The sequence below is a fragment of the Trachypithecus francoisi genome, unplaced genomic scaffold, assembly GCF_009764315.1.
Source record: "Trachypithecus francoisi isolate TF-2019V2 unplaced genomic scaffold, Tfra_2.0 Lachesis_group5, whole genome shotgun sequence".
Lineage (NCBI taxonomy): Eukaryota > Metazoa > Chordata > Mammalia > Primates > Cercopithecidae > Trachypithecus > Trachypithecus francoisi.
The window spans coordinates 134,790,882-134,816,739 of record NW_022681470.1 but is presented as its reverse complement, the minus strand read 5'-3'; the positions used below and the strand labels follow the sequence as shown (position 1 = coordinate 134,816,739).

The following is a 25,858-nucleotide window of genomic DNA, read 5'->3' as shown; positions in this document are numbered from 1 at the left end:
GCGGGAGCTCTCCTGGGACTGGCTGGAGAGGAATCTGCACACCCATCTGCCTGCTCATGAGGGTCTGCCCTTGGGGAGGTTGCCAGGGGCCAGGCAGGGAGGTCCCCTGCTCTTTTTTTTTTTTTTTTTTTTTTTGAGATGGAGTCTCACTCTGTTGCCAGGCTGGAGTGCAGTGGCGCAATCTTGGCTCACTGCAAGCTCTGCCTTTCGGATTCATGCCATTCTCCTGCCTCAGCCTCCTGAGTAGCTGGGACTACAGGCACCTGCCACCATGCCTGGCTAATTTTTTGCATTTTTAGTAGAGACAGCGTTTCACCATGTTAGCCAGGATGGTCTTGATCTCCTGACTTCGTGATCCACCCACCTCAGCCTCCCAAAGTGCTGGGATTACAGGTTTGAGCCACTGCGGCCGGCCCTGACCCCTGCTCCTAAGCTAGGATTACCCTCATCAGCGCTGCCACACAGAACTTTCTTCACTGATGTGGCAATCGAGCACGTGAAATACAGCTGGTGTGGACAGGCACAGTGGCTCACGCCTGTAATCCCAGCACTGTGGGAAGCCAAGGTGGGCAGATCACTTGAGATCAGCAGTTCGAGACCAGCCTGGCCAACATGGTAAAACCCCATCTCTACTGAAAATACAAAAATTAGTCAGGCCTGGTGACGCACCTGTAGTCCCAGCTACTCGAGAGGCTGAGGCACAAGAATCGCTGGAACCCAGGAGGTGGAGGCTGCAGTGAGCCAAGACTGCATCCATTGCACTCCATCCAGCCTGGGCAACAGAGCAAGACTCTGTCTCAAGGGGAAAAAAAAAGAAATACAGCTGGTGTGACTGAGCACTGCATTTTCATTGCATTTCATTTCAATTAACATACATTTAAGTTGAAGTAGCCAAATGTGGTCAGCAGTATCGTATTTAGAGTAGCACTGAGCTGAAGACCCAGGCAGGAGGTGGAAGGCAGGGACAGGAAGGTCAGGGTTTAAGGTTTGTGCAGCTATGGCAGAGAACCAACTTTGGCAAAGAGCAGAGTGAGGCCCCTTGGCATCTGGCTCCACTGGAGGAGAGGTATACCCAGTTCCGAGGGTCAAAGTGATTTTACACATGCATGCATCCATGCCTGTGTGTGAGTACAGGGGTTGGTGTGTCCCAAGGCACCCATAGGTGCACCTGTGTGAGATCCAGGAGTCCCATACGTATGAGCGATTCAAGAGTCCACCCATGTATGGACATTGTATGGACTCCCAGGCACACGCAGATATGTGTGTTCCTTCCTGAGTATCCATGCCTCCTGGGCAGGCCAGCAAGGGCCACTAGTCCAGCAGGTCTTGTAAGAAGACCCACATGTACTGGTGCATCTCCTGGGGGTTGCTCTGTGGGATCCAATGCCCCATGCCTGGCAGGATGTGGGCCTCCAAGCGGCCCGGCACAAAGCGGCTGCTGATGGCTTCCACCAGCCCCTGTTCCAAGTAAGTGTCCTTCTCCCCCCACAGCAGCAATGTGGGTGTGGCCAGCTCCTGGGGTTCCAAGGGGAAGTTCCTGTGGCCAGGACAGACAGACAGGCAGACAGATAGGCAGAAGGATGGCTGCCTCCCACCCCCACCCCCACCCCCAGCCCCTGCAAATCTCCTGAGTTCATGCTTGGCATCTGGTCTTACCTGAAGAGGTTTCGGTAGTAGTTAAGGGGCCCAATGAGGCCACCAGGCTGAGAGAAGTTATAAAGGAAGGCCTCGAGCTCATTGGGGGTCAAGCGTGGGATGCCTGTCTTGTGGTGGGTGAGGGTGGTCTTCAGAATCTAGGTACACAGCAGGACTCTGGCTTCGGTGCCCAGTCTGCCCAGCCCTGACCTGCTTCCCTCCTCCCTTCAACCTGTACCCTGTGTACCTGGAAGTCAGACATAGACAGCAGCTTCTCGGGCAGCCAGGGCAGCTGGAACAGGAACATGTAGTGGGAACGGAAGAACTGGCTGATGTGGTGCAGGGAATAGTCTGGGATAGAAGGGTTAGGGAAGAGAGGTAAGGCCTGCCCCTGGGATGGCCCCACACACCTGCACCCCTACACACACCCAGGTCAGGCACACAAGCCTCAGGAATGCCACTGCTGCCTGCCTGGGTCTGTGAAGGTACCAGACACCCCTCCTGGCATGGGCACCAGCTACATTCTCTCCTGCCATGTTTCACTATCCACAGGATGGGGGCATCTCCTGGGAACCCCCATATCCACTGGTGTGCTTCCCCTGCCCAGGCCAGGGTGCATTTCTTTTTTTTTTTTTTTTTGAGACGGAGTCTCGCTCTGTCGCCCAGGCTGGAGTGCAGTGGCCGGATCTCAGCTCACTGCAAGCTCCGCCTCCTGGGCTCACGCCATTCTCCTGCCTCAGCCTCCCGAGTAGCTGGTACTACAGGCGCCCGCCACCTCGCCCAGCTAGTTTTTTTTGTATTTTTTAGTAGAGACGGGGTTTCACCGTGTTAGCCCGGATGGTCTCGATCTCCTGACTTCGTGATCTGCCCGTCTCAGCCTCCCAAAGTGCTGGGATTACAGGCTTGAGCCACCGTGCCCGGCCGCCAGGGTGCATTTCTTCTGCTTTATTCAGCTAACACTTATTGAGCAACTACTGCATGCTAGGCCTTGTTCTAGATACAGCAGTGAAAGACACAGACAAAACTCCCTGTTCATCCTAAGCAATTAAGGAGACCCCTGTATCTACCAAAAAAAAAAAAAAATATATAATATATATATATATATATATATATAGGCCGGGCGCGGTGGCTCACGCCTGTAATCCCAGCACTTTGGGAGGTCAAGGCGGGTAGATCTCTTGAGGTCAGGAGTTAGACACTAACCTGGGCAACATAATGAAACCCCATCGCCACTAAAAATACAAAAATTAGCCGTGCGTGGTGGCGTGTGTCTGTAGTCCCCACTACTCTGGAGGCTAAGGAAGGAGAGTCACTTGAACCCAGGAGGTAGAGGTTGCTAGGCATGGTGGCTCACTCCTGTAATCCCAGTGATTACACTTTGGGAGGCCGAAGCCGGCAGATCGCTTAAGCCCGGGAGTTCAAGACCAGCCTGGCCAACATGATGAAACCCCATCTCTACTAAAAATACAAAATAATTAGCCGGGTATGGTGGCACACGTCTGTAGTTTCATCTACTGAGGAGGCTGAGGCAAGAGAATCACTTGAACCTGAGAGGCAGAGGTTGCCGTGAGTGGAGGTTGCCATGAGCTGACATTGTGCCATTGCACTGCACAGAGCGAGACTCCAACTCAAGAAAAAAAGAGTTGCTGGGCATGGTGGCTCATGCCTATAATTCCAGCACTTTGGGAAGATCATGAGGTCAGGAGATTGAGACCATCTTGGCCAACATGGTGAAACCCCGTCTCTACTAAAATACAAAAAATTAGCCCGGTGTGGTGGCCTGTAATTCCAGCTACTTGGGAGGCTGAGGCAGGGGAATCGCTTGAACCTGGGAGGCGGAGGTTGCAGTGAGCTGAGATCACGCCACTGCACTCCAGCCTGGTGACAGAGCAAGATTCTGTCTCAAAAAAAAAGAAAAGAAAAGAAAAGAAAAGAAAACAACAAAAGAGAGAAAGAGAGAGAGCACAGTTATGACCACAATGCTGAGTATTAACATCAGGTGATATGATAGACATTGTTAACCTCCCCAGGCTCAGTTTCCTCCAGCTGGAACATGGGGATAACACAACCTTCACAAGCCCAGGAGCCTTAAGTAGGTTACTGTGTGCACGTTCCTTGTTACTGTAAGTACTATAAAAAAATGTGGATTAGTCCTAAGTGTATTGTGATTGATTTTTATTTTATTTTATTTTTGAGACAGAGTCTTACTCTGTCGTCCAGGCTGGAGTGCAGTGGTACGATCTTGGCTCACTGCAACCTCCACTTCTCAGGTTCAAGTGACGCTCTTGCCTCAGCCTCCCAAGTAGCTGAGACTACAGGTGTGCACCACCATGCCTGGCTGATTTTTTGTATTTTTGGTAGAGACGGGGTTTCACCATGTTGGCCAGGCTGGTCTTGAACTTCTGGGCTCAAGCGATCCACAGGCCTTGGCCTCCCAAAGTGCAGGGATTACAGGCGAGAGCCACCATGCCTGACCATATTTTATTTTATATATTTATTTCTTGAGATGGAGTTTTGCTCTTGTTGCCTAGGCTGGAGTGCAATGGCATGATTTCAGCTCACTGCAACCTCCATCTCCTGGGTTCAGGAGATTCTCCTGCATCAGCCTCCCGAGTAGCTGGGACGACAGGTGTGCACCACCAATGCCAATTTTTTTTTTTTTTTTTTTTTTTTGGAGAGACAGTTGGGGTCTTGCTATGTTGACCAGATTAGTCTTGAACTCCTGGCCTCAAGTGATCCTCCCACCTCAGCGGCCCAGAGGGCTCGGATTACAGGTGTGAGCCACTGGGTCTGGCGTGTCATTAATTTCCGAATGAGGAGCTCCACAACGGAAGGGACCTGGGTTGATTGCTGCACCCTCGGCCTCTGATGTGTCGACAGGTATACAGAGAATTGCAAACACATACACATGTACCTGCCCCCTTGCACACAAGTACATCCCAGTGTCCCGGATCCCCACACACACCTTGGTACACCGACATGGGGGCACCACTGACCACAACCATCCGCTCGACCAGGGATGGGTAGTAGATGGAGAAATGCCAGGCAAGGAGGGCACCCCAGTCATGGGCCACAAGGACGCACTTGGAGTAACCTGTGGGAATCCAAGGAGCTGGCATAAGTGAGGTGCCAGGTAGGACTGAAGCAGGGGTGGGGCAAGTAGGTTCCAGCAAGGAGAAAGTGGGGGTATGTGTGTGTGCAGGATAAGGGAGGCCACGCCTAGGATGGGGGTATGTCTGCACCCAGGCCTAGGATGACATCCTTGATGTCCACCAGCAACAGGTCGATGGTGTAGCAGTCCACATCCCGGGGCGCATCTGAGGGGCCGTAACCTCGCAAATCCACAGCCACAACATGGAAGCAGCTCTGGAACTCCCGGAGCTGGTAACGCCAGGAGAACCTGCCAGGCGGGTGCGGGAGAGAGGCTGAGTCAGGGCCCTCAGGTTGCACCTGCACCCTACGCCTATCAGCGACCATTGGCAACCCCTCCTTCCTGCTCTAAACTTCCCCTAAAAGGAGGATGAGGAATCCCAGGCAGAGGCAGAGGCAGAGCCTGAGGCTGAAGCCAACCACACCCTGAATCCAGGGAGCTTCAACCAACCTCAATACCCCTTTGTCCTGTCCCTTCAGGGCCTAGGGATCCTAGGTATGCTGGCCAGTACCCCTGTCCCCATCTATGTTCAGCTTGTCCCGATCTACGCAGCCCTCCCCCCTGCCTCTTGGGAACCCAAGCTCCACCTGCCCCCGGAGTCCCGTGCGCCTCAGGCCCCTGGGCCCCAGACGTACCAGTTCTCAGGGAAGCCGTGCAGAAACAGCATGAGGGGTCCGTTGCCTTGTCCAGCCGAGACATAGTGCAGACGCAGGCCGGAGCTCTAGGGGGAGGGCACGGCCTGAAGCCTGGGGAATCCTCCCTCCCGAGGCTTGAACCGTCTCGACCCCACGCGACCCCGCAGCCCCGATAGCGCCCCCGTGCGATCACCTTGAGGTTCAGGAAACCGTGCTCGCCCAGCGAGGGGTCGCTCAGGCAGGCGGGGGACGCGCTCCGACGGCGTCCGCAGCAGCCGCGCCGGGGCCGACACAGCACGTGCGTGAACGCTATGCAGCTGTAGACCGCCGCGGCCACCAGCGCCACCGAGAACACCAGGCTCCACATGAAGGCGCGCAGCAGCTTCAGCGACAGGCGCGACGGCGCCAGCAGCGCGGTTACCACCAGCTCGGGCATGTTGCTGCGCTCCGGGACCACGGCGGCGCTGCCGGCCGGGGTCACCTGCAGCAGTGGCGGGGAGGTGTCAGGGCTCAGGGGCCCACCGCCTTTGGCCTGGGACCCCTCCGTGCCGTCGGGGTTTGTGGGACGCACTGGGGGAAGAGGCGGGCGGCTCCGACCGAAACCGCCGGAGCACACGACTCACCTGAGTGCCAGGTAAACACCTGGGCGCGACAGGGACAGGAAACAAGTGTAGGGTGCGGAGGCTGGGGAGGAAGGGGTTGGAAAGGGGGGAAAGAAATGGGCGGGGCCTAGCAGGGCGTGTGCGGGGCTTACGACTGGGGCGGGGCCCAGGAGGACTCAGCAGCAGGTGGGCGAGGGTCTAAAGAAGGCAATTCCGACCCGGGCGCGGTGGCTCATGCCTGTAAGCCCAGCACTTTGGTAGGCCAAGGCGGGCGGATCACCTGTGGTCAAGAGCTCGAGACCAGCCTGGTCAATGTGGTGAAACCCGTCTCTACTAAAAATACAAAACTTAGCTGGGCGTGGTGGTGGGCGCCTGTAATCCCAGTTACTTGGGAGGCTGAGGCAGGAGAATCGCTTGTACCCGGGACGTGGAGGTTGCGGTGAGCTCAGATCGTGCCACCGCACTCCAGCCTGGGTGACAACAGGGAAACTCCATCTCAAGAAAAAATAAAGGCAATTCCGAGCCCAAACCTTAAGGAGGGGATCCTGGATCCTCAGTTAAGTGGGCGGCACCTGGAGTGAGGGGCGGGGCATATGCAGAGTAGGTGCGGCCTACAAGCCAGAAAGGAGAGTTGGAGTGGTAGGCGTGGCTTATGCAGGTGGGCGGGGAGAGGGTGGATCCTAGAGAAGGTGACGCCTAACGTTGGGCGGAGAAGGCGGGAGCCTGGGCCAAAGAGCTGAGGGTCGGCCTGGGTTGGGGGGTGGGGGGTGCCAATGAGACGGAGGGCGGGGCCGGGACCTAATATGGCGGGTCGGGCGGGCCTGGAAGCCGAAAAAGAGGAAGAGGTAATGCCAGATGTAGGACTAGGAGGGAGGCGCGGGCGGTATTAACGGCTTGAGGAGGCTTCGGGAGGCCCGGCCGACGCCCGCCTGGTGTTCCCCACCCCGGAGCGCGCGACCCTCCCCTGGGTCTGGCTCCAAAGACCTAGCAGCACTGACTTCACCCGGCTGTGGTTCCAACGGCGGGTCCAGCGGCCTCGGCCCGTCGCCGTCCTCCTGCTGGTCCAACAGGCCCTCACGCCCGCCCCTGTACGTCTGTGATTGGACGGCGGCGGCCACTGATGCCCAAGCGACAGGTCCTGGCCCGGGAGCCAATCGGCAGGTGTTGAGTCCCAGGCTCCGAGAGCTGGCCAAGGAGGCGGGGATACCCTGATTCCTAGAGGGCAGGCCTGGTTCCCCCGAGGAGAACCCGACCTATTGAATGACTGGGGTTCTGGGGTTCTGGCCGAAAAAGGAAGTGGGACAGGGCCGGGTGTGATGGGGCCTAGAGTCACAAAGCCTTGCGGCCCTGCTGTCCCTGCAAGAAGCCAGCTTCTGGCCGGGCGCGATGGCTCACGCCTGTAATCCCAGCACTTTGGGAAGCCGAGGCGGGCGGATCACGAGGTCAGGAGATCGAGACCATCCTGGCTAACATGGTGAAACCCCCGTCTCTACTAAACAAACAAACAAATACAAAAAAATTAGCCGGGCGTGGTGGCGGCGCCTGTAGCTACTCGGCAGGCTGAGGCAGGAGAATGGCGTGAACCCAGGAGGCAGAGGTTGCGGTGAGCCGAGATTGCGCCACTGCACTCCAGCCTGGGCGACAGAGCGAGACTCCGACTCAAAAAAAAAAAAAAAAAAAAAAAAAAAACAGCCAGCTTCTTCCTCCTATTTTGCAACCTTCTCCCGATATTCTTGAACATTTTAGGGACACCCATCACTTAACCCGTATAGCAACCCTATTAAGTAGCATAATCACATCCCTGTAGATCATGAACCTGAAATTCGAGGATGAAGTCATTTGCCTGAAGACATACATCCTGTTAAACAGCCATCCATAAAGATGTAGGGGGAAAAGGCAGCAATCTGTGGCTACACCTACCCTTCCTCCCGGAAGCAGCCACTGGAACGTTTTTAGCATTTTCTTTCTTTCAGATGGGGTTTCGATCATAGCTCACTGCAGCCTCGAACTCCTGGGCTCAAACACTACAACCTGTCGTTGGGACTACAGGCCTGTGCCACCACACTCAGCTAATTTTTCAAAACTTTTTCATACAGAGGACTTGCTATATTGTCCAGGCTGGTCTCAAACTCCTGGCCTCAAGCGATCCTCAAGCCTCCACCTCCCAAAGTGGGATTACAGATGTAAGCCACCATGCCCCGCCTCTATTTCTTGACTTAATCAGTGTATGACATTAGCCACAGACTTGCTCACATCACTACCCCTGGACATGCTGTTTTTTGTTTCCCTTAGTTTCCTTTAAAAACACTCCACTTGTCACCTCTTGCCCCTTTTCACCTCCCACTTTTATCCATATACCTTTGAACTGTCAAGGCTGCTAAACATTACTGTCCTGGGACCATAATTAAGTCCATGAAGTTGCTACTTAAAGGTGAATAGTGGTTTATGTTCTGCCTCAGTAAACAACGCATCTCAGAGCTGAATAGACCTGTATGATTACCTTACCCATAGTGTACAAACTTTTGTTCTCCCTGGACTACTTAACCACCACCTTTCTTTTGTTGTGTGATTAGCCTACATCAAAGCTTTATCAAAGCTTTTTTTTTTTTTTTTTTTTTCCCAGTTGGGAGTCTCACCGTATCACCCAAGCTGGAATGCAATGAGTGGTGTGATGATCTCGGCTCACTGCAACCTCCGCCTCCAGAGTTCAAGCGATTCTCCTGTCTCAGCCTCCATAGCAGCTGGGACTACAGGCGTGTGCCACCACATCCAGCTAATTTTTTGTATTTTTCAATAGAAACGGGGTGTCACCACGTTGGCCAGGCTGTCTCTAACTGCTGACCTCAAGCGATCCTCCCACCTCGGCCTCCCAAAAGTGCTGGGATTACAGGCGTGAGTCACCGTGCCTGGCAGCTTTTTCTTTTATACCTTCCATTAAATCAATTCTCTCACAATTTGATGTTCCCAGGATCTCTCCCTCCTGACTCCGCTAATCTGGCCACATGGGTGGTGCGTGTCTTGGGAATCTCCCTTCCTCTGCTACACATCACTGACCCCCCGCCCTCACCTCCCCCGCTTCTCCTGTCTACCCTCAAACAAAAAGACAGCAGTCGTCACAGGAGAGTAACTTTATATTCAGTACAAATGTTTATTTTTGCAATGAGAACTGCACAAAAAAAAAAAAAAAAGAACCTTTCATATATAAGTGAAAAGTCTATGAATTCCCTTCTACAAATGTCTAAAGTGTTTAATACAAGTCTCAGATTCACTGACATAATTATTGGCCAAGCGATCCGTGCATACAGTACAGTGGGGGCTTGTACACACCTCTTACTCTGGTATAGGACTAAGATTTCTAGTACTGTGGGAAGGGTTGGGAAATGGCTGGAGAAATTAAATAGATCCCAGTTCTAATTACAACCCAGTTAGAGAGACACCCATCAGGGAGGTGTGGAGAAGGCCATGGCAGAGTTAAATCTTCAGCAGGAAGGTGCAGAGAAAACTATCCAGCTCAGCAGTTGGACCCAGCCTGGGGAAGTGTCTGAACAAAACAAGGAACAAAAATGAGGGGGTGGGATGAGATGGAAGAAACCCCAAAGAACCTAAATACGTCACACTTGAAGCGGCACAGTGGTATATGAGGAAGTGCCTCAGTGGGCAGGGACAAAGAGGAAGTGGGGGGCCTCTGGCTGGATGCCTAAACCACACCCTCACAGGGAGATTTGGCAGATCCAAAGACAATAAAGGACCTTTCAGGTCAAAAAGAGGGGATGTAGGTTAATAAACAGTGCTAGAAATGTCTGTTTGTCTCTACATACATATAAATTATATACTTGTATCTTACATCTTAGGGGCTCTTCTTGGCCATCACCCGTGCCTTGTGGCTGGGGCATGTGCATACACAGGTGGGCACATAGGCAGGGCGGCCACCTGTGGGCTTTCTGGGGCAGCAATGTGCACGTGTGTGTGTATATGCATGGGGGATTAGGATTCTATTTTGGGGGACGTAGACTTAGAATATCTGGTTAACCCTGAGCTTAAATGAAAGGAGGAGTTAGGTTGAGGCAGGCAAGGTAGGAGAAGTGGCCCGAGACCTTTGGTGAATGGGAGACAGGATGGAGTAGCGTGGAGGGGAAGAATACTGTCTGGAGTTTGGCCAGGGCTCTGCTGGAGTACACCCTCCACCTCGGCCAGGGTCTACAAGGATGGGTACCAGGCTCTGTGTCACGGCTTCAGCTTGGGGTGGTTGGTATGAGCCTGCATGGCTCCTGCCCAGGGCAGACAGGGACAGGTCACAGGAGAGGGGCTAGGTAACACCCCTGGCAGTAGATCCTGTACAGAGGTGGTCTGGGGTCCAGGGGATCCCCTGGGCCTAGCCTAGGCAACAGTTCACAAAGAAATGTCAGGGAGACGCCAGCATTAAAAAAGAGAGATGTGTTTATTCCATGATCAGTACAGACCAAATGCATATTCACCGTATGAAAGTCAAACCAGTCAGTGACTCCAGAGTTTGGCCAACACTGAGGCACCAGCGTCGTGGTGTAGAGTGGGTTCTCATGGCACGCGTAACCTCACCAAGGGCTCCAATTATAAAATTAAAAAAAAAAAAAAGCATGGGCAGGAACGGCCAGCTGGTCAGGGCTGGGCGTCAGGTGGGGGAGTCTCAGTCTGTGGCGCCCCCAGGGTCTGGTGCCCACCTCATCCCTTGGCCCTTCCTTTCTCAGTAAAAAAACAAAAACAAAAACCAACAACAACAAAAAAAACCAACTCAACAGATCTGACATTAAAAAACAAAAAAGCCAACAAATGGGTGGGGGGTAGGGGAAGGAAAAGAAATCGCAGCTTTCTGGTTTTATAATTAAAAATAGACTAATAAAGTTTGAAACTGAGTAAAATATAGGCAGGGTTTTTTTGTGTGTTTTGTCTTTTTTGTGGATTTTTTTGAGCTTTTTTCTTTTTTTACACCAGTTTGGTGGAGTCACCAACAAACTTCAAACAAAGATATGCCAACTATGTTCACTATACAGTACAGCCACGGTCACACACTACCCACAGCGCGGTGGCAGCCGCTGCTCAATGAGGAGACGATCACACCATTTCGGAGATAAGCAGTGCCATTGTGTCTGGAGGAGAAGAGAGAATTAAAAATAAAATAGAATTCAACAAAAAATATATATAGAAAAAAAAAAAAAAAAAAACAGAAACACAGGTGGGAAGGAACTGACTTTGGTTGGCGGCCTCACTCCCCGGCCGAGGGCTACCCACACAGGACAGTCGCCTCGCTCCGGATGCCATGGACACACACACCTCCACGGCACTATTCCCTTTTGCACAAGCAAACACTTACAGAGAGCGGCTCTCAATTAAAGGCTTGTGGGGGAGGGTCGGGGGGGTCTGTTCAAGGCAAAGTCAGTGCCAGCGAGGGGGTGGGCTGGCCTCGCCCGCTTCCAGCCCACGCGGGCCTGCCCTGGCCTCCTGAGAGCGGGCAGCGATTGCTGGGGTGTGGGGAAGGACTCCTGGCGGGCAGGATGTCACGAACGTCACGTTCTTGGGGACAGAAAACCAGTCACGGTGGCGGCAGCAACGATGTCCTGTGTATACTGTGTAGACATTTGGCGGAGAGAAGGGCCTCTGCCCCGCACATGGGGATGCAGGGCTTGGGTCCAGCCGGCACTTGCTCGTAACAAGGCGTGCGCTGAGCAGACGTCCTGTGCGGGGTGGTAGGTGGCGGGACGTCTGTCCGACTGGCCGTAAGGCAGACAGGCTCTGCAATCCTCAGCTGCCCGTCAGGCCTTCCCCCGGGCATAGCATGCAGGAGGGCCAGGCCCTGAGGCATCCCCTGGCCACTGCTCCCACCTGCACCGCCGCCCCTAACACTATGGAAAGTCAATGTTTCGCCAGAAAATCAAAGTCAAAAGCCACCTAGGTGCGCTCAGAAAAGATTTTCTTCAAATATTGACAATAGATCACTCTGGAAATTCATGTCAATGGTAGCTGCCATCTGGAGAAAGGAAGGAGGGAGTCAGGAAGGTGACCTAGCCACCCTGCAGCTCCAAGTCCTCACACCCACTGCCCTCCCCAGGGCTGACCCCTCACAGCGCCCATCCCGTTCACACACAGCACTCAGGCCCCTACATCTGAGCCCAGATGACCGCACGCTGACCAGCAGGGCCTGGGCTCCCCTGCTGCCCCTCCCTGTCCAGGCTCCAGTACCCCTTTCCCAGCTCCCCCAAGAGCTAACCCTTAGGCCAGGGTCCCCACTAGGCCTCCAGACTCACGGCTTCCCGGCGTCTTCGCTCCTGCTCCCGCTTCCGGGCCAACTCCCTCTGCTGGTCCAGCATGGACTGGGGCTGGGAGCTCTGGGCCTGGGGGGTGGCTGCGGCAGCCACCGCAGCCGCTTGTTGTTGCTGCTGCTGCTGTTGCTCCTGGCGCTGCTGCTGCTGCTGCTGCTGCTGCTCCTGGCGCCGGCGAGCCTCTTCATGAGCCCGCCGGGCCTGCTCCAGCGCATCCTCATCCTCTCGGCTCCTGGGCAGAGGGTCCCAGTCAGGCTGGGAACTGGTGTGGCCCCAGGAGTCCCCATGCCCCGCCCAGAGCCCTCGCCCACCTCATGCGCTCCTGCCGCAGTCTCTCCTTCTCCTTCTCAGCATGCTCGGCCTGAGCCTTCAGGGCCTTCTCACGCTCCTCCTTCTCCCGAGCAGCACGGCGAAACTGCTCAAAGCTGTCGCTGGATGACTTGGCTGTGGAGGAGGGGGTTGTTGGATGCTTCTGCACTAGGCTGGCCCAGGAGCCCATGTTTTTGATTTTCAGGTCCTGCAGAACAGAGAGGTTGGAGTGGGTGAGGGGTCTGCTGTGCCCAAAGGGCATAGCAGGGGGCATGCCCAGCATGGCATCTTTCATGGCCAAGGGGCAAGCGACACCCATGGGCCTCCATCCCGACCTTTTTGGGTGCAACCGGAGTCTTCGGCTCCTGTTTCTGTTTGTCCTTGTCAGGGGCCCCCGGTGGCGGTGCATTCTGCTCAGGGGGCCGGATCACAGGCCTCCCGACATCCACAGGCTTCATCTCTGGCCCTGGAACATAAACAGCCCATGGGCCCAGGCCCACGGCGGGGCACAGTCCACCAGCCCCACAGCAAGCTCAAGTCCAACATAGGCCTGGGGGCCTGAGCCCTGGCTGTGGGCGGAGAGGGCACTCACGCTGGGGCAGATGGACGGGGGCCTTGATGCTCTCCGGGTGCTTGGGGGGCTCCGGCCGCAGCGAGGGGCTGAAGGGCTCACTGCGGATGATGGGTGAGTGGATCTTCTCCTCCTTCACCACCACCAGGGGCTGGGGCTGGACCACGGAGGCTGCACGCAGCTCCTGGGATGGCACAGGCACAGCAGCTGGTGAGGTGAGCAGGTACCCCCGGCCCCGGTCCACGCCTGGCCCTGGAGACTATGGCCCAGCCCTGCCCGTTACCTGCTTCTTAGGCTGGACGTTTTGCTGGGGTGGAGACTGGTGGGTCAGGCTCTGGAACTGTGACATCTGGGGGGAATGTATCATAAGCGGGGAGGGGGCTTCGCGGAGGTGACCTAGGAGAGGGGACAAGGAATGTGTCAAGGGGCTGGCTTAGAGCTGCTGGCCCTGGGCCACTTGGGCCCCGAGAAAATTGTCGGGAAAGAAAAGATGGGCTGGATGGAGAACCTACACATGCCACCCAGGCCCTGGGACAAGGGTCCATCAGCTCAGCTCAAGAAGGTAAAGACCCATGCAAGTGACTAGGCCTGGTGAGGACATGACCGCTCCCCCAAAGGGCTGAGTGCCCTATGTCTCCCTGCACGTGGGGAATAACTCAGTGTGCAGCAGGGCTTTCTGGAGCCTGGTGGCACCAGTCCTGGTGTTTGACCCTCCTGTGTGCATCAGAACCATCTGGGATGCTGTGGCAAACACAGATCCTGACACATGTGGGCTTGGCAGGGCCTGGGCCCTAATACTTTTTAACCCCACAAAGCTCAGCCTGGGTTCCTGCCAACTAGCCTGGCCCACGTGGATGACAGCAGGGGGTGCAGGACTCAGTCCTGAGGGTGGGGATGCTCAGGACCCTCCCCATGGTCCTAATTCCCCACTCACCCTGCACGCCCCACAGAAGAGGGAAGCCTGGAATTGACCTCCACCTGGGCCAAGTGGGGAGCAGGCAGAACGGGGCCTGGAGCTGTCTCTTTTAGGAAACAGACCAGCCTGCCATCTGCATCCAACCCAAGGCTGGGAAGGATCCAGCAGCCACAGGGACTACTGGGCTCTGAATCATAGTAAGCCAGCACCTCAGGACTGCGCAGCTGGAGGAGCTGAGTCCTGCCCATCCAACACATGGTCTCTCTCTGCTGGAATCCCTGCAGGCAAGGGGCCTCACCGCCCACTGACTAGCTCCAACTCAGGGCAAGCCACACTGTCCACAAAGGAGGTTGCCTCTCTGCAATGCTTTTGCTCCCAGCCTAGCCTCACCCCCATCTCCTTCCACCGTCTGCCAGCACAGGCACCCTTGGGTTCTCCAGGAGTCCTGCTGGCTGGAGACACCTATTTTCATAGGCCTGGAGCAAACCACAATGCCCCAGGTGTGGTCGATTCTCCTGCCTCTCTAGAGCCAGGACCCACTCCTAATGCCAGAAGACATTGCAGCTGCTTGGAGCCCATATGGTGGCCAGGCCCACCCTGTCCCCGCAGCCCACTGCCCTGCGTGGCTGGTTTTCCTGGCCTTGACGTCTCCTTCAATTCTAGCACATTGGGACCACTCTGGGCACTGCCATCTCCATTAAGTTCTGGAGGGCCCCAGGTCTGGCCTGCCAGGGATCCACAGGCACACGACTGCAACAGCTTCCCACCCACCTAGGGCAGCGCCTTCAGCACCTGCTGAGTCTGACCTGGGCAACAGTAGGCTCCAGGGGCTGTGGTTTATAGATACCACCTGCCTGCTGGTGGGTTCAGAGGGTGGCTCACGGATGGCTCCTGAAAGCTGGCAGGGTGCCCAGGGATGCCTGTTAAGTCTCTTTGGAGTCTAACAACTTGGCTTTTGACCTGAAGCTCCCAGCAGGATCCCAATCCACACTCCTCTTGATGCCCCATCTCAGCCTGTTGGGGCTCGAGTCAGGGTCAGGGACCTGAAGTATAGCTGGCTAGAGGAGACCTGCCTCAGTCCTGGTAGGCGCTCACTGCACCCAAGTACTGGCTCTAAATGCCTTGCATCCTGTCTATTACCCCCAACAGGAGCCTGGCCCTGCTTCATGTGAGAACAGGCAGAGCCGCACAGCTGTGAGGCCCAACACCAGTGTTTCCCAGGGAGGACAGGCAGCTGTTCTTGGCTCAGGACACGCAGCGATCCACTTGGCACCTGGCAGCTTTTTTTTTTTTTTTTTTTTTTTGAGATGGAATCTCAATCTGTCACTCAGGCTGGAGTCCAGTGGCATGATCTCAGTTCACTGCAACCTCCGCCTCCCAGACTCAAGCGATTCTCCCGCCTCAGCCTCCCGAGTGGTTGGGATTACAGGTGCCTGCCACCACGCCTGGATAATTTTTGTATTTTTAGTACAGACAGGGTTTCACCTTCTTGGTCAGGCTGGTCTTGAAACTCCTGACCTCAGGTGATCCACCTGCCTTGGTCTCCCAAAGTGCTGGGATTACAGGCGTGAGCCACCGCACTCGGCCTGCACCCAGCAGCTTTTGTTGAGTTAGGAGTAATCACAGCCCTGCCTTGTTGCTGATTTGCAGGTAGCACCCGGTACACACCCAAGACAGACAGCACCATCTACACTGCTGAAGCCAGGACCCTCCACCCTAACCCTGCAGCACCACATCAGGAGGCACTGACCAGAACGTCCCCTGCCAGAGCCAGCCAGGACATTTTAGTTACTGACACTTAAGTGCCCAGAAAAGGAGAGAGGGTGTGGCCTGACCAATGCTGTCAATGGGAAAAGGGTGGCCTGGACTGGGCTGGAGGCTGGGAACAGGTGACAAGGACAGGTCCCGGGAAGGCTCTGAGCTGCCTTTGAGCTTCCAGCTCAGTGCTCCCCACCATGGTTCTGGCTCTCCCTGAACTTCACTACTCACTCTGCTTTCTAAGTTAGCTGCTTACCTGTCTGTGGTCACTGCCTCTTGGAAGCATATCCTGACCCCTCGAGGTGGATCAGGTGCCTCCCCTGGGCCCCTAGCTTCCCCACCTAGCAAGAAGTCACCTAGCATTGTCGTGCTCCTGACTCTAAGTTCTAAGAGGGACCAGAGGGGCCTTATTCTGGGTGATCTCGACTCACAAGCAAGACAGACACCTGATAAACACGCTGCAGAAAGCACCAATGACCCTTCCAAGTCCCCCTCCCAACAGCCAGACTTTGAGGCTCAGCTCTGAACCCACTGCAGCCCGAAGCATGAGTTAACCCTTTCGGCTTCCTGAGGACAAAACTACAGGCCCAGCACCAGCCTCCCGAGAGTCTATAGGTGAGGGCCACTTACCGGTTGAGTAGGGGTCTGACTTGTGGTGCCGGGGAGAATGGTGATGCTGGATGACTTGCTGAGGCTTGGCAGGCTGTGGCGGGGGTGGCTGCTGGCCGGGGGCTGGTGAGGGGGCTGCTGGCCCTGGGGTGGTGGGGGCTGTTGGATGTGGGTGGAGAATTGCATGGGCTGCAAGTGCACGGGCCGTGGAGGGGGCTGATGCTGCTGCTGGGGCGGGGGCTGGGGCTGGGGCGGCGGGGGTGGTGGCGGCTGCTGCTGCAGCTGCTGCTGCACAGAGGGGTGGGGTGGGGGCGGCAGGGGGGGCGGGGGCTGGGACTGCACCTTCACGGAAGGGAGTAGCGGCGTAGGGGGCTGCACCTTCTGCAGTTGCTGCAGGTACAGCTGCATCTGCATGGAGGTGAGGGGTGGGGCAGGTGGCTCTTCATCCTCCAGCAATACTTGGGGTGGTTGGGCCATGGGGGGCTGTGGGAGCAGGGGTGGTTGGGTCAACGCTGGTGACACGGCTGGGGGCCGGGCGGGCTTGGGAGGCAGGGCAGCGGCTCGGTTGCTGGGCCGTGATGGCTGCTGGGGCAGCGCGTTGTGCAAAGCTGGAAGGACACAATACCGAGGCGGTGAGGCCTGAGCACCTGTGGCCCCAGCCTGGCCTTTCTGCTCCATCCTGACCTCATCTGGACTCCAGTGGCCTCCTCCTAGCCTCCCTCAAACCAGCACTCCCTCCTCACCTACCGTGGTCTCCCACAAACTCCAGAGCAGCAAACAGCTTCCAGAGAGGGCTTTAGGGCAGTGTTGTCCTGCCCTATGCTGTGTCCCCAGCTCCTGCTCCCCATGCTCACAATGGCTCTTCAGACCTCAGTGCAGAGCTTGGTCCCCCACTTGCCCGGCCATTGCCCAGGCCCCCAAGATGATGGCCCTGTCCCCATATCCCCCAGGTGAGTGCTGTTTTCCAGGTTCCACGGGAGGAATCCCATTGCATGAGTGTATCCCCCAACCCCGATGAGAAAAGCTGCAGAGGGGTCGCAGCTTTTCTCATCTAACATGACGCCTGGCCCAGCGGGAGAAATAAGTCAAAATCATCTAGATTGTTACTCAAATGTCTCAGGTGTTTAAAAACAAAAATCTTCTGAATCAACGTGTTAATAACTTCATGCAAGACCTGTCTTGAGGCGAACCGAGGCAGGAAGGGGTCTCAGCCCACACCAGGGTGGGCCACGGCTCACCTGGAGGAGAGACCACCGCGTGCTGGTTGAGATGGGGTGGAGTGCTGTGCTCAGGCGGCTGGGGCAGGTGAGGGGGCAGCTCGGGCTGCGGCAGGTGCAGGATGGGCTGGGTGAAGTGGCCGATGGGGTCAAAGACGCTGCCTGGGAGCTGGGGCTCCAGGACGGGCACCTGGGTGGCAATGAAGGGTGGGGGCGAGGACTTCATCGCCGGGGCTGCCTGCTGAGGCATGGAGGGTGGGGGAGGCGGGGGCGGCGGCTGCTGTTGCTGCTGCGGAGGTGGAGGCGGTGGGGGCTGCTGGGGAGGCGGGGGCGGCTGCTGGGGCACAGGAGCCGGGGCCTGCTGCATCTGCTGATGGTGGTGATGATGGTGCTGCAGATAGAAAGACAGACAGACAGGCTGATGTCAGGCAGGCAGAACTGGCCAGGGCCAGACCCAATGTCCCACATAATGGAGGATGCCCCCTGAGCCCATGTACCTTCTTCTGCTCCCTCCCGGGGTGCCCCTTCTTTTTTGACTTCGGAGCCATCTCTGCAGAGGAAAAGAGAAGGTAGTGAGGCTCTGGGGGAGAAGGTGAGTGAGCTGGCCTTGGATGGAGAAACAGGAAAAAACAGGGCACGTTCAGGAGAAGGACCAGTGACCCTGAGAGAGGGCAGCCGGGTTCGAAACGGGATAAGTTGGTCATCACGGGGGAGTGAGAGACATGCGAGGCATCACCTACCCACTTGCCTGCTGCTTTTCCTAGCAGGGACTGTGCCTGAAAAAGCTTCCCCTGCCAAGCTTCAGATCACCACAGCCGCACCGGAAGCTGAGAGCTTGCCCAACGCCTCCCACTACTCAAGGGTCAGTCACTTACTATAGGGACTGAGTGCATGGCCTGGACGGCAACCTGCTCAGTTTTCCAACAACTTGTGATGGCTGCAATGGTCACATTCATCTGACAGTTGAGAAAAGAGGGGCTCTGAGAAGGGAGGGGACTTGTCTAGGGTCACATGGCTAAAAAACAGCTTCACAGGGGCTTCCAACTGCATGGCCCTCTGAGGCCCACTCCTTTCCATTCTCCAAGGGGAAGCAGAGAGGCTCAGCTGGGGCGAGAGCCACAGGACGGTGAGGAACATATTGGCAAGGGAGAATGCAGAGAGCCCACTCCAGGAAGAAAAAAAGGAGCAGGTTGGCCCCCTGGGAATGACCAGCAACTAAAGAGGTAGATGGACCTCAGAAGTCCCTGCTTTGGGACACAGTCACCATGCTGCAGACAGAAGGCGGCATGTGCCCTCGTTCCTGTGGGCCGACAGCTTGGCACCACAGTGGGGTGGATGGGTCCAGGGTATGTCTGGGCCTAGGAGGTGTACTCGAGAGCCAGCGTGCCCACCGCTGTCCCCACTCCAGAGATTTACACTAAGGGACTTTTGCCAGCTGGATATCCCCTCACCAAACATGGATGGTGTACAAGCCCCAGTGGGGGACATGAGCCCTGGCCAGTGCTCACGGGCTGGCAGGTCACACAGTCGCCAGCCACCAGATTGGAGGCCGGGCCCATGATATGGCGCCTTTTGGATTCCTGTCACTGAGAAGCACTTCATGGCACTGCCTGGCTTCGCCTGAGCTCCTTGCCAGGGTGCTGCCTCTTGCTGCTGGTGTTGGAGGACACATGCTTTGGCCAAATCGAGGCTCCTTCCACTTGGATCTGCTTCGTGGAGGGCCACGCTAAGCTTCTGTGAGGCTCGTGGCCCTCAGTGCAGCAAGACACCAAAAGGGATGGGGAAAGACCTTGTGCCCTGTAAGAGCTCACCACTCCACGCGAGACAAGACACAGACACAGACCTCAGCAGCTACAGACACACGTCCTTGTACAAATGACCAGGGGCTGCAAATGGGGACATGGGGGAACCTGGGGCCCCACCTCAAACCTGCATACAGGGCTCAGGACCGCTCTGAGTCAGAGTATGACATCTGGTGAGAGAGATACTGTTGTGGGTGAGACATGCCAGAAGGGAAAGCTTGGGTAGATTTGCAGTGTCAGGGCAACAGGGAGTCTGACTGCTGTGGTGCGGTGGGAGGAACACGGGCTGCAGAGGCTGGCGGCCACAGGACCAGTGGGACCCTGCACGCTAGGGAAGCAGGAAGAAAAGGCCACGGCTTCTCTCCCAGCACTAATCCCGGTGTGAGGAGGTGATGGAGCCATGGTGTCTAGGGGCATGCTGCGCATACCTCGGAGGGGACCTGGGGCAGGAGGCGGAAGGTAGTGGGAAGCAGCAGGGCCACCGTCTGAAGTCTGACTAGGAGAAGCCTCAGGGATGTGTCCAGATGCAGAGTTGAGGGAGAAAGTGTGTGTGCAAGGGAAGGACATGCTGGGGCTCGCCTATTGTCTTGTGGCCTTGGAAGAAACCTTGTTTTTTCAGTTGTAAAAGAGGGATGGCCACTCTAACACCTCACAGCCTGTGGGCTGTGAGCAGAGGCCCATAGGAGGAGATGTAGGGATAATGTGCAGCAGGGGCCTGTGGGGATTCCAGGGGGCATGTCTCAGCTGCCTTGGAAAGGCCACAGGTAATATCCTGCAGACTTGTCTCCAGGGCCCCTTGCAAGTGCTGGGGCCCCCAGGCAAGGCAGGACTAACAAGTGGGGGAGAGAAGGTGCACGGCAGACCCCCAGGACCAGATGACTAAAGGGGCTGGTGGTAGAGGTAGCCCCATCTGGCCCACATGGTCTGAGCCTTGTGTTGGAGTTACCAGTAAAAGACAAGACAGGAAGTGCACAGCTTCACAACACACCAGCCCCAAGACACCCCCACACAAAACTCTCTAGAAAGGGTTACATGAAGATGGCCTCAAGTACGGTGTGATCTTTATTCCATGACAATCTTCAACTCAACACAAATTTCATCTTTACATAGGATGGTAATTGTACAAAGAAATAAAATGTTTTTTAAAAATCCGATTAAAACACTGATTCCGCCCACCCCCCAGCCCCACTCCAATAAAGGAGGCAGGATGGAGGGTAAGGTCAGGGCAGAGGAGAGGAGTCCCCGCCTGCACTGAGCGGCCGCCTCCGGCTCCTCCTCAGGACCCACAGCCAGCTGGTGCGTTGAGGCCCGGCTGGCACTTCCTGCACAGGAGGCTGCCAACAAGGAGAAGTGAGTGGGCACTGTCCTCTCTGGCTGTTCCTGGGGCACCAAGCACAGGTGACAGCTTAAGTCTAATGTGCTTTCAAGTTCAACAAGCCCTGAGCACTCTCTGCCAGATGGAAGCCCCATGGGCAAGAAGGAGAGGGTCCCTGGACAGTGAGGTTGAAAGGACCCTGGAGGAGAGCTGGCCTGTGGCTATGGCCCATGTGCAATGTGTGTGCGTGCACAGTGTGTGTGTGTGTGTGGGTGGGGGCAGGGGCAGCATGCAGGCCTTGCAGGCCTGACACTGGGAATCCAGGCTGCCATTTGGTCCAAGAAAGCACAATCTTCCCAGAAAGACAATGCCAGCAGCTCCCCAACTGTCCTGTGGGAATCTGGGCATGAAGGCTCTCCCGCCTGCTCCCATCTCAGCCAGGCGGGGCTGCAACAGGAACACAACAGGCGCAGGCCAAAGGGCAGCTCAGAATAGTTTGTTTGGCAAACGGAGCTTGACTGGAAGCTGGACGCCCAGAGAGGATCAGGAGCAGCCCAGGAACTCCTGAGCATCAATGCAGGCCCCGGGAGGCTCTGGTGAGGCCAGGGCTAGCCCCTGCTTCCACAGCGAATCTGGGGCAGTTGCAGCTGCTCAAGCCCAGGGAGCTGAGGAGAGCTGCCAGGGCTCCCACATTGGGCGGGGAGCCGGCACCCGAGGGCTTGCCCATGGCGACAGCCCACTTCCAGTTTCAGAAGAAGGCAGGCCTTTAGGAAGCACCCACAATCTACACTTTAAAAAAGAAGAAAAAATGAAAAGCCCCTGAAACGCAGACGCAGTTTCTTAGGGGACTTTTCACGTCAGGCAGTTTTCTGCTGAGATGCTGGATTTGTGACCAAAAAAGGGCCGGTATTTATTTTTAGAGCAAAAAAGCCTATTAGTGCCTCTGGGAGGGCTTGGATGATGTGGCCACCTCGTCTGCCCCAACCCCAGGGGCTGTCGTTATTCTAAGTGACTTAAGACGGGGAAAATGTTCACACTGTTAACACCAATCAGAGGTGTCCATGGGGCAGTCCCTGAGGGTCTGTGACACCCTCTCCGGTCCACCAGCCCAGATTCGCCCCCCTAGAGGAGGTTGGTGGGGTTGGGGAATGATGGGCCCAAGGCCCTTCACCAGTGCCTGCCCGGCAGGTCCTGCACACTGCAGCCTGGTTCCAGGAGGTACTTTCCCTATGTGACTTGAGAAGAGGGAGGCCAAAGAAACTGGGGAAATGCCCGCCAGGCAACTTAAGCTTTTGGAAATGCACGGGAACAATGGAGACGGAGGAGGAAAGACTCCAAAAGGCTCAGAGTCAACGGTGGCTCGAACCTCATAGGGTATCAGTGAGAAGCATGCTGTGGGAAGAGCCTCACTGAGCCTTCCAGGGTCTAGAGGCCTTGCCTCTAAAGCTCCCACTCCTTATCTGGGGCAGCTCTAGAGGTCAGAGTGTTCTTCCGCACACTGAACAAGAGCTCTCCTGGACTAATGTCACTGCGAGGTTCAGGAGGGAAGTAGTTAGGGTCCAAAGTCCCAGAAAAAGAGGGATGGGACAAAGAGAGAAAACATACTTGGGATCTGGCTTTGCACACAGAGCAGCACCACATGAATGCATGTGTGGGGGATTGTCATCATCCTCCAGGAGATGCCACCCACCCAGAGGACCCCAGAGGACCAGGGAGTCTGGGCAGGACAGCCAGGCAGTCTTTACACAGGGAGGCCCGGGCTGCTGGCCAGGCAGGCAGCCTTCCCGAAGGCGGGACTAGGCATGTGCTGCTGGACATGACTAATCCACCCCGGGGGACAGGCCCAGGGCTCTGAGGAATTCCATAACTTGATGGAGTCCTGTCCCTTTCACGGAAGAAAATGGACTTAAGCTATAACTTGCTGGGAAGGAATCTGGAACTGAAGACCGTTTTATTAAGAGTCCGTGTCCAATGATTAGGCAGGACCTACGTAGAGGGAGAGAGAAACCAGTGTGAGAGAAATGGTGTGGAATGTACCATTTAAGTCACAAGAACAGAAGAACTGCAGAACGAGCCAGCCTCCTGCGCCCTGGTGGCTGATGCACACAAGAACAGCACTGGAGACTGGAGCTCTGCCCCGTGCCTGGCTAATCGTAGGTAGGGACAGACCCACCACCCCCTTAGAAAGGTCACAGAGGCAGAACGCATGAACGCCTCGGAAACCACCCCCAGCCTGCTCAGCTTCTACAGAGTGGCTTTGGCCCCCACTACCAAGCTCCACGAGTGCCCTGTCTGCTGAGCACACGCCAGCATTTCCTTTACTGCCCTCAAGCGGCTTCTTTTGAATTTGAGTGGTGCCCCTGCCCTGTCCCACCAGACAGGTGTGGCAAACCAACTAGGCCCCTGCTGACTTTGAGCTCATCTCATCCAGGGGCTGCGCACTGTCTATTCTCAGGGAGGCAATGCCAGCCCTTCCGCCTAGGTCCCTAAGAAAGGAGGTACCCGAATGCAGGATCCCCAGTGGAGGGGAAAGAGCAAACAGCCTCATCTCTGCATTCCTCCAGATCTCCCAAACAAAAAGTTCAAACTCTTAAAAAGCAGAACCTATTATATACACTGTTGAAGAGGAAGAAAAAAAGAAAAAGAAACACGCCAAGGAATAAAGTCTTGTCCTTTCTTTCCTTTTCTGGGGCATCCAACATGGCTCCCTGGACCAGGGAGGGGCGCTGGGCTTGTTCCCACCCACACAGCAGAGCAGATGCCTCTGCTGGAGTCACGGATGCAACCGACGTGCTATTCCCTGGCCCCTGAGTGCGGGCATGGGAAAAACCCGCCCACTGGCGGCCTCTCACTCCGGGCCACATTCCACAAGGCTCACCCTCACCCACCCATGAAGCCCCAGAATCCCTCCAGCTGCAAATACTGGGTGTGTAGGGGGGAGTCACCTGGCTGTGCAGAAGGAAAGGCTACTGCCCCATCTTCAAGTCTCTTCCTATTCCCCCACCTTCAAGGTCCTCACTTTTCCCCTAGGTAAGCGCCACACTCTGGAAGAGGCAAGCAGCAGGCCTGGAGATGCGACTAAGTGCCTCAAAGACCCTGGGGGTCAGGAAGCTGAGGCTGGTTGTGTGGTAAGAATGCCCCATGGCCTCTGTCTGCACTTCCCAGCTCGAATCTTTCCAAAACATCAAGCATTCCTTTTTCCCCTGGAGCCATTAAGAAACACCCACACGCTCCAATCCTGGGAAAAGGAAGCCAGGAGACTAAAATAGCTGGACTGCGCTCCCGCTCCAACTAGAAGACCAGACCAAAGCCCAGGAGGATCTCTCACACCTCCCTGAAACCCTGTCCCAGCCCAGGTAGCTGAGGTGAAGGGGGTATCCCTAAGAGGAATATAAGCTGTGGAGACACCTCAGCTCACAAAGACCTGTGCGTGACACTTGGGAAGAGCCAGATGTCAGCAATGTGACAAGTCAAAGCTAGGAGATTCCTAGGACATGCCCTGCCCCATATGCTGGGCAGACCTAACCCCACTGCTAATGACAGCAAAGCCACAGTGCTGTCCACAGCCCACCTGGGACAGTATCTTCCTCCAGTCTGACCCCTCCCCAGGTCTGCAGATGCCCTAGGGGTGGTGGGAGGGTGGCATTTGTGCCCTACCCCTGCCTGTCTCAATAGAGAACCCTCAAGCAGCTCCAGGCTTTAGTTGGAATCACAGCTCAATGAAAGACCACAGCCCAAGCACTAGCTGGAATGAGAGGAAGTGGTAGGGTTGGCCCACTGCACTGCATGCTGCCGGGGCAGAGGGTGGGGAATACATGGTAGCCTGGTACCCAGCTAGGAAAGCAGCACCCACCCCCGCCATCCTCCTCCTGCCTGTGTTCCGTGGTTTCCTGAACTGGAGCCTGGCTGCAGAGGACCGCCCCACGCCTGCATCAGTCTACAGCATCCTGGTCTATGGATAGCTGCCAGGAGGGGTGTTCAGTATCACACCCCCCAGTCTCAATCTAGTGACTCTGTTCGGTTTCTTTTGGTGATTCATGTCTCAGGGCCGTGTCAGCGGAACTAACCCCGTAGTATAAGTGACAAAAATAGGCCCTTTCAGGAATTTCGGCTCCAATCCAAATGGAAACACAAGAACAAGGGGGGTTGGGGGGAGCTGCAAATCAATTAGGCCCCAAAACACCAAAGGGAAATAATGTTCCCCCACCCTGACCCACTCCTCCACTAAGGCAGAGCTGCCTGTAACTGGCCATGGACATCAGGGCTGCTGGACTTCCTGGACCCAGGAGAGCAGCTGCTGAAGGAGCTATGCCCCCTCTGCTCCCCCGCCCTGAGAATGCAGAGTCCTGTGCAGGACAGGGCAGGAGAAGGCTGCACTTATTGGTGCCAGGGTGTGGGTTCCCGCTTCGGGATCTGCCGTACAAAACCCTCACAGCAGCCCCGCCTGAGAGCAGAAGCACCCTGCCGGCCCACGACAGAGCTCACTCAGTGCACACAGAAGGCAAAGGAAAGCCCCTGCTGGTCAGGACTGCGAAGACAAAAGGGAGCCAGGCAAAATCCAAGGTGGGGAGGGCGTCTGGGAAGAGGGGAAGGCCAGAGCCCAGGCAGCTGCGCGAGCGGCCAGGGCTGGACCGCCACAGCCTGGGAGCCTGGGAGCCAGAGGCTCTGAGACTGTAAATCTCGCCCTCCTTCCCGCCAGGACAGCTGTTCCCAGGACTCTCAGATTACTTGTTGCACAATCTTTCCACTTTTTTAAAAGTGGGGGAGTGAAAAAATAATAAAATCTCAGCAGCGGCAGGAGGGGTGTGGGGCACTCACTCAGGAAGCCAGAAGCGTTCCCAACTCCTCTCCCAAAGCAGAGAAGCCCAGAAGAGGGACGCAGAGGCCAAGGGCAAAGGCCACGACCACAGACTGGAAATCAGGATGTGATGTCCACAGCCCTCTAAGGTGTCTTGTGAGGGCTAAAATAGCAACCCCCCCGCCCCAACCATGCCACGTCATTTTAGTTAATCGGGTCCCCTGACAATTTCAGCATCTGGGGTTTC

At 56.1% G+C, this 25,858-nt stretch overlaps 2 protein-coding genes across 4 annotated transcripts in view; both read right to left on the bottom strand.

Annotated features, from left to right (window-relative positions):
• Window positions 1-827: 827 nt before the first annotated feature.
• Window positions 828-7,275, bottom strand: EPHX3 (epoxide hydrolase 3). Of its 3 annotated transcripts, none has more exons than XM_033198030.1 (8): window positions 7,022-7,275; window positions 5,615-5,902; window positions 5,422-5,507; window positions 4,878-5,035; window positions 4,601-4,729; window positions 1,883-1,986; window positions 1,657-1,793; window positions 828-1,537 (listed from the first exon to the last, which is right to left on the bottom strand). In XM_033198030.1, exons 2-8 carry the CDS (start codon window positions 5,855-5,857, stop codon window positions 1,312-1,314), a joined length of 1,083 nt encoding a protein of 360 aa, XP_033053921.1. In that variant the 5' UTR covers window positions 5,858-5,902; window positions 7,022-7,275; the 3' UTR covers window positions 828-1,311. The 3 variants fall into 3 exon arrangements, with proteins under 3 accessions (XP_033053921.1, XP_033053920.1, XP_033053919.1); XM_033198029.1 differs by having other exon boundaries at window positions 7,008-7,101; XM_033198028.1 differs by lacking the exon at window positions 7,022-7,275 and adding an exon at window positions 6,045-6,332.
• A 1,883-nt stretch (window positions 7,276-9,158) lies between these two features.
• BRD4 (bromodomain containing 4) overlaps window positions 9,159-25,858 on the bottom strand; it is a 101,868-nt gene continuing 85,168 nt past the window's right edge. The window contains 9 exon segments of the mRNA XM_033198027.1: window positions 9,159-12,024; window positions 12,302-12,548; window positions 12,628-12,833; window positions 12,961-13,091; window positions 13,218-13,592; window positions 16,501-16,596; window positions 16,599-17,087; window positions 17,718-18,087; window positions 18,194-18,246. Coding sequence (XP_033053918.1) covers window positions 11,956-12,024; window positions 12,302-12,548; window positions 12,628-12,833; window positions 12,961-13,091; window positions 13,218-13,592; window positions 16,501-16,596; window positions 16,599-17,087; window positions 17,718-18,087; window positions 18,194-18,246 — 2,036 coding nt within the window. The 3' untranslated portion in view covers window positions 9,159-11,955.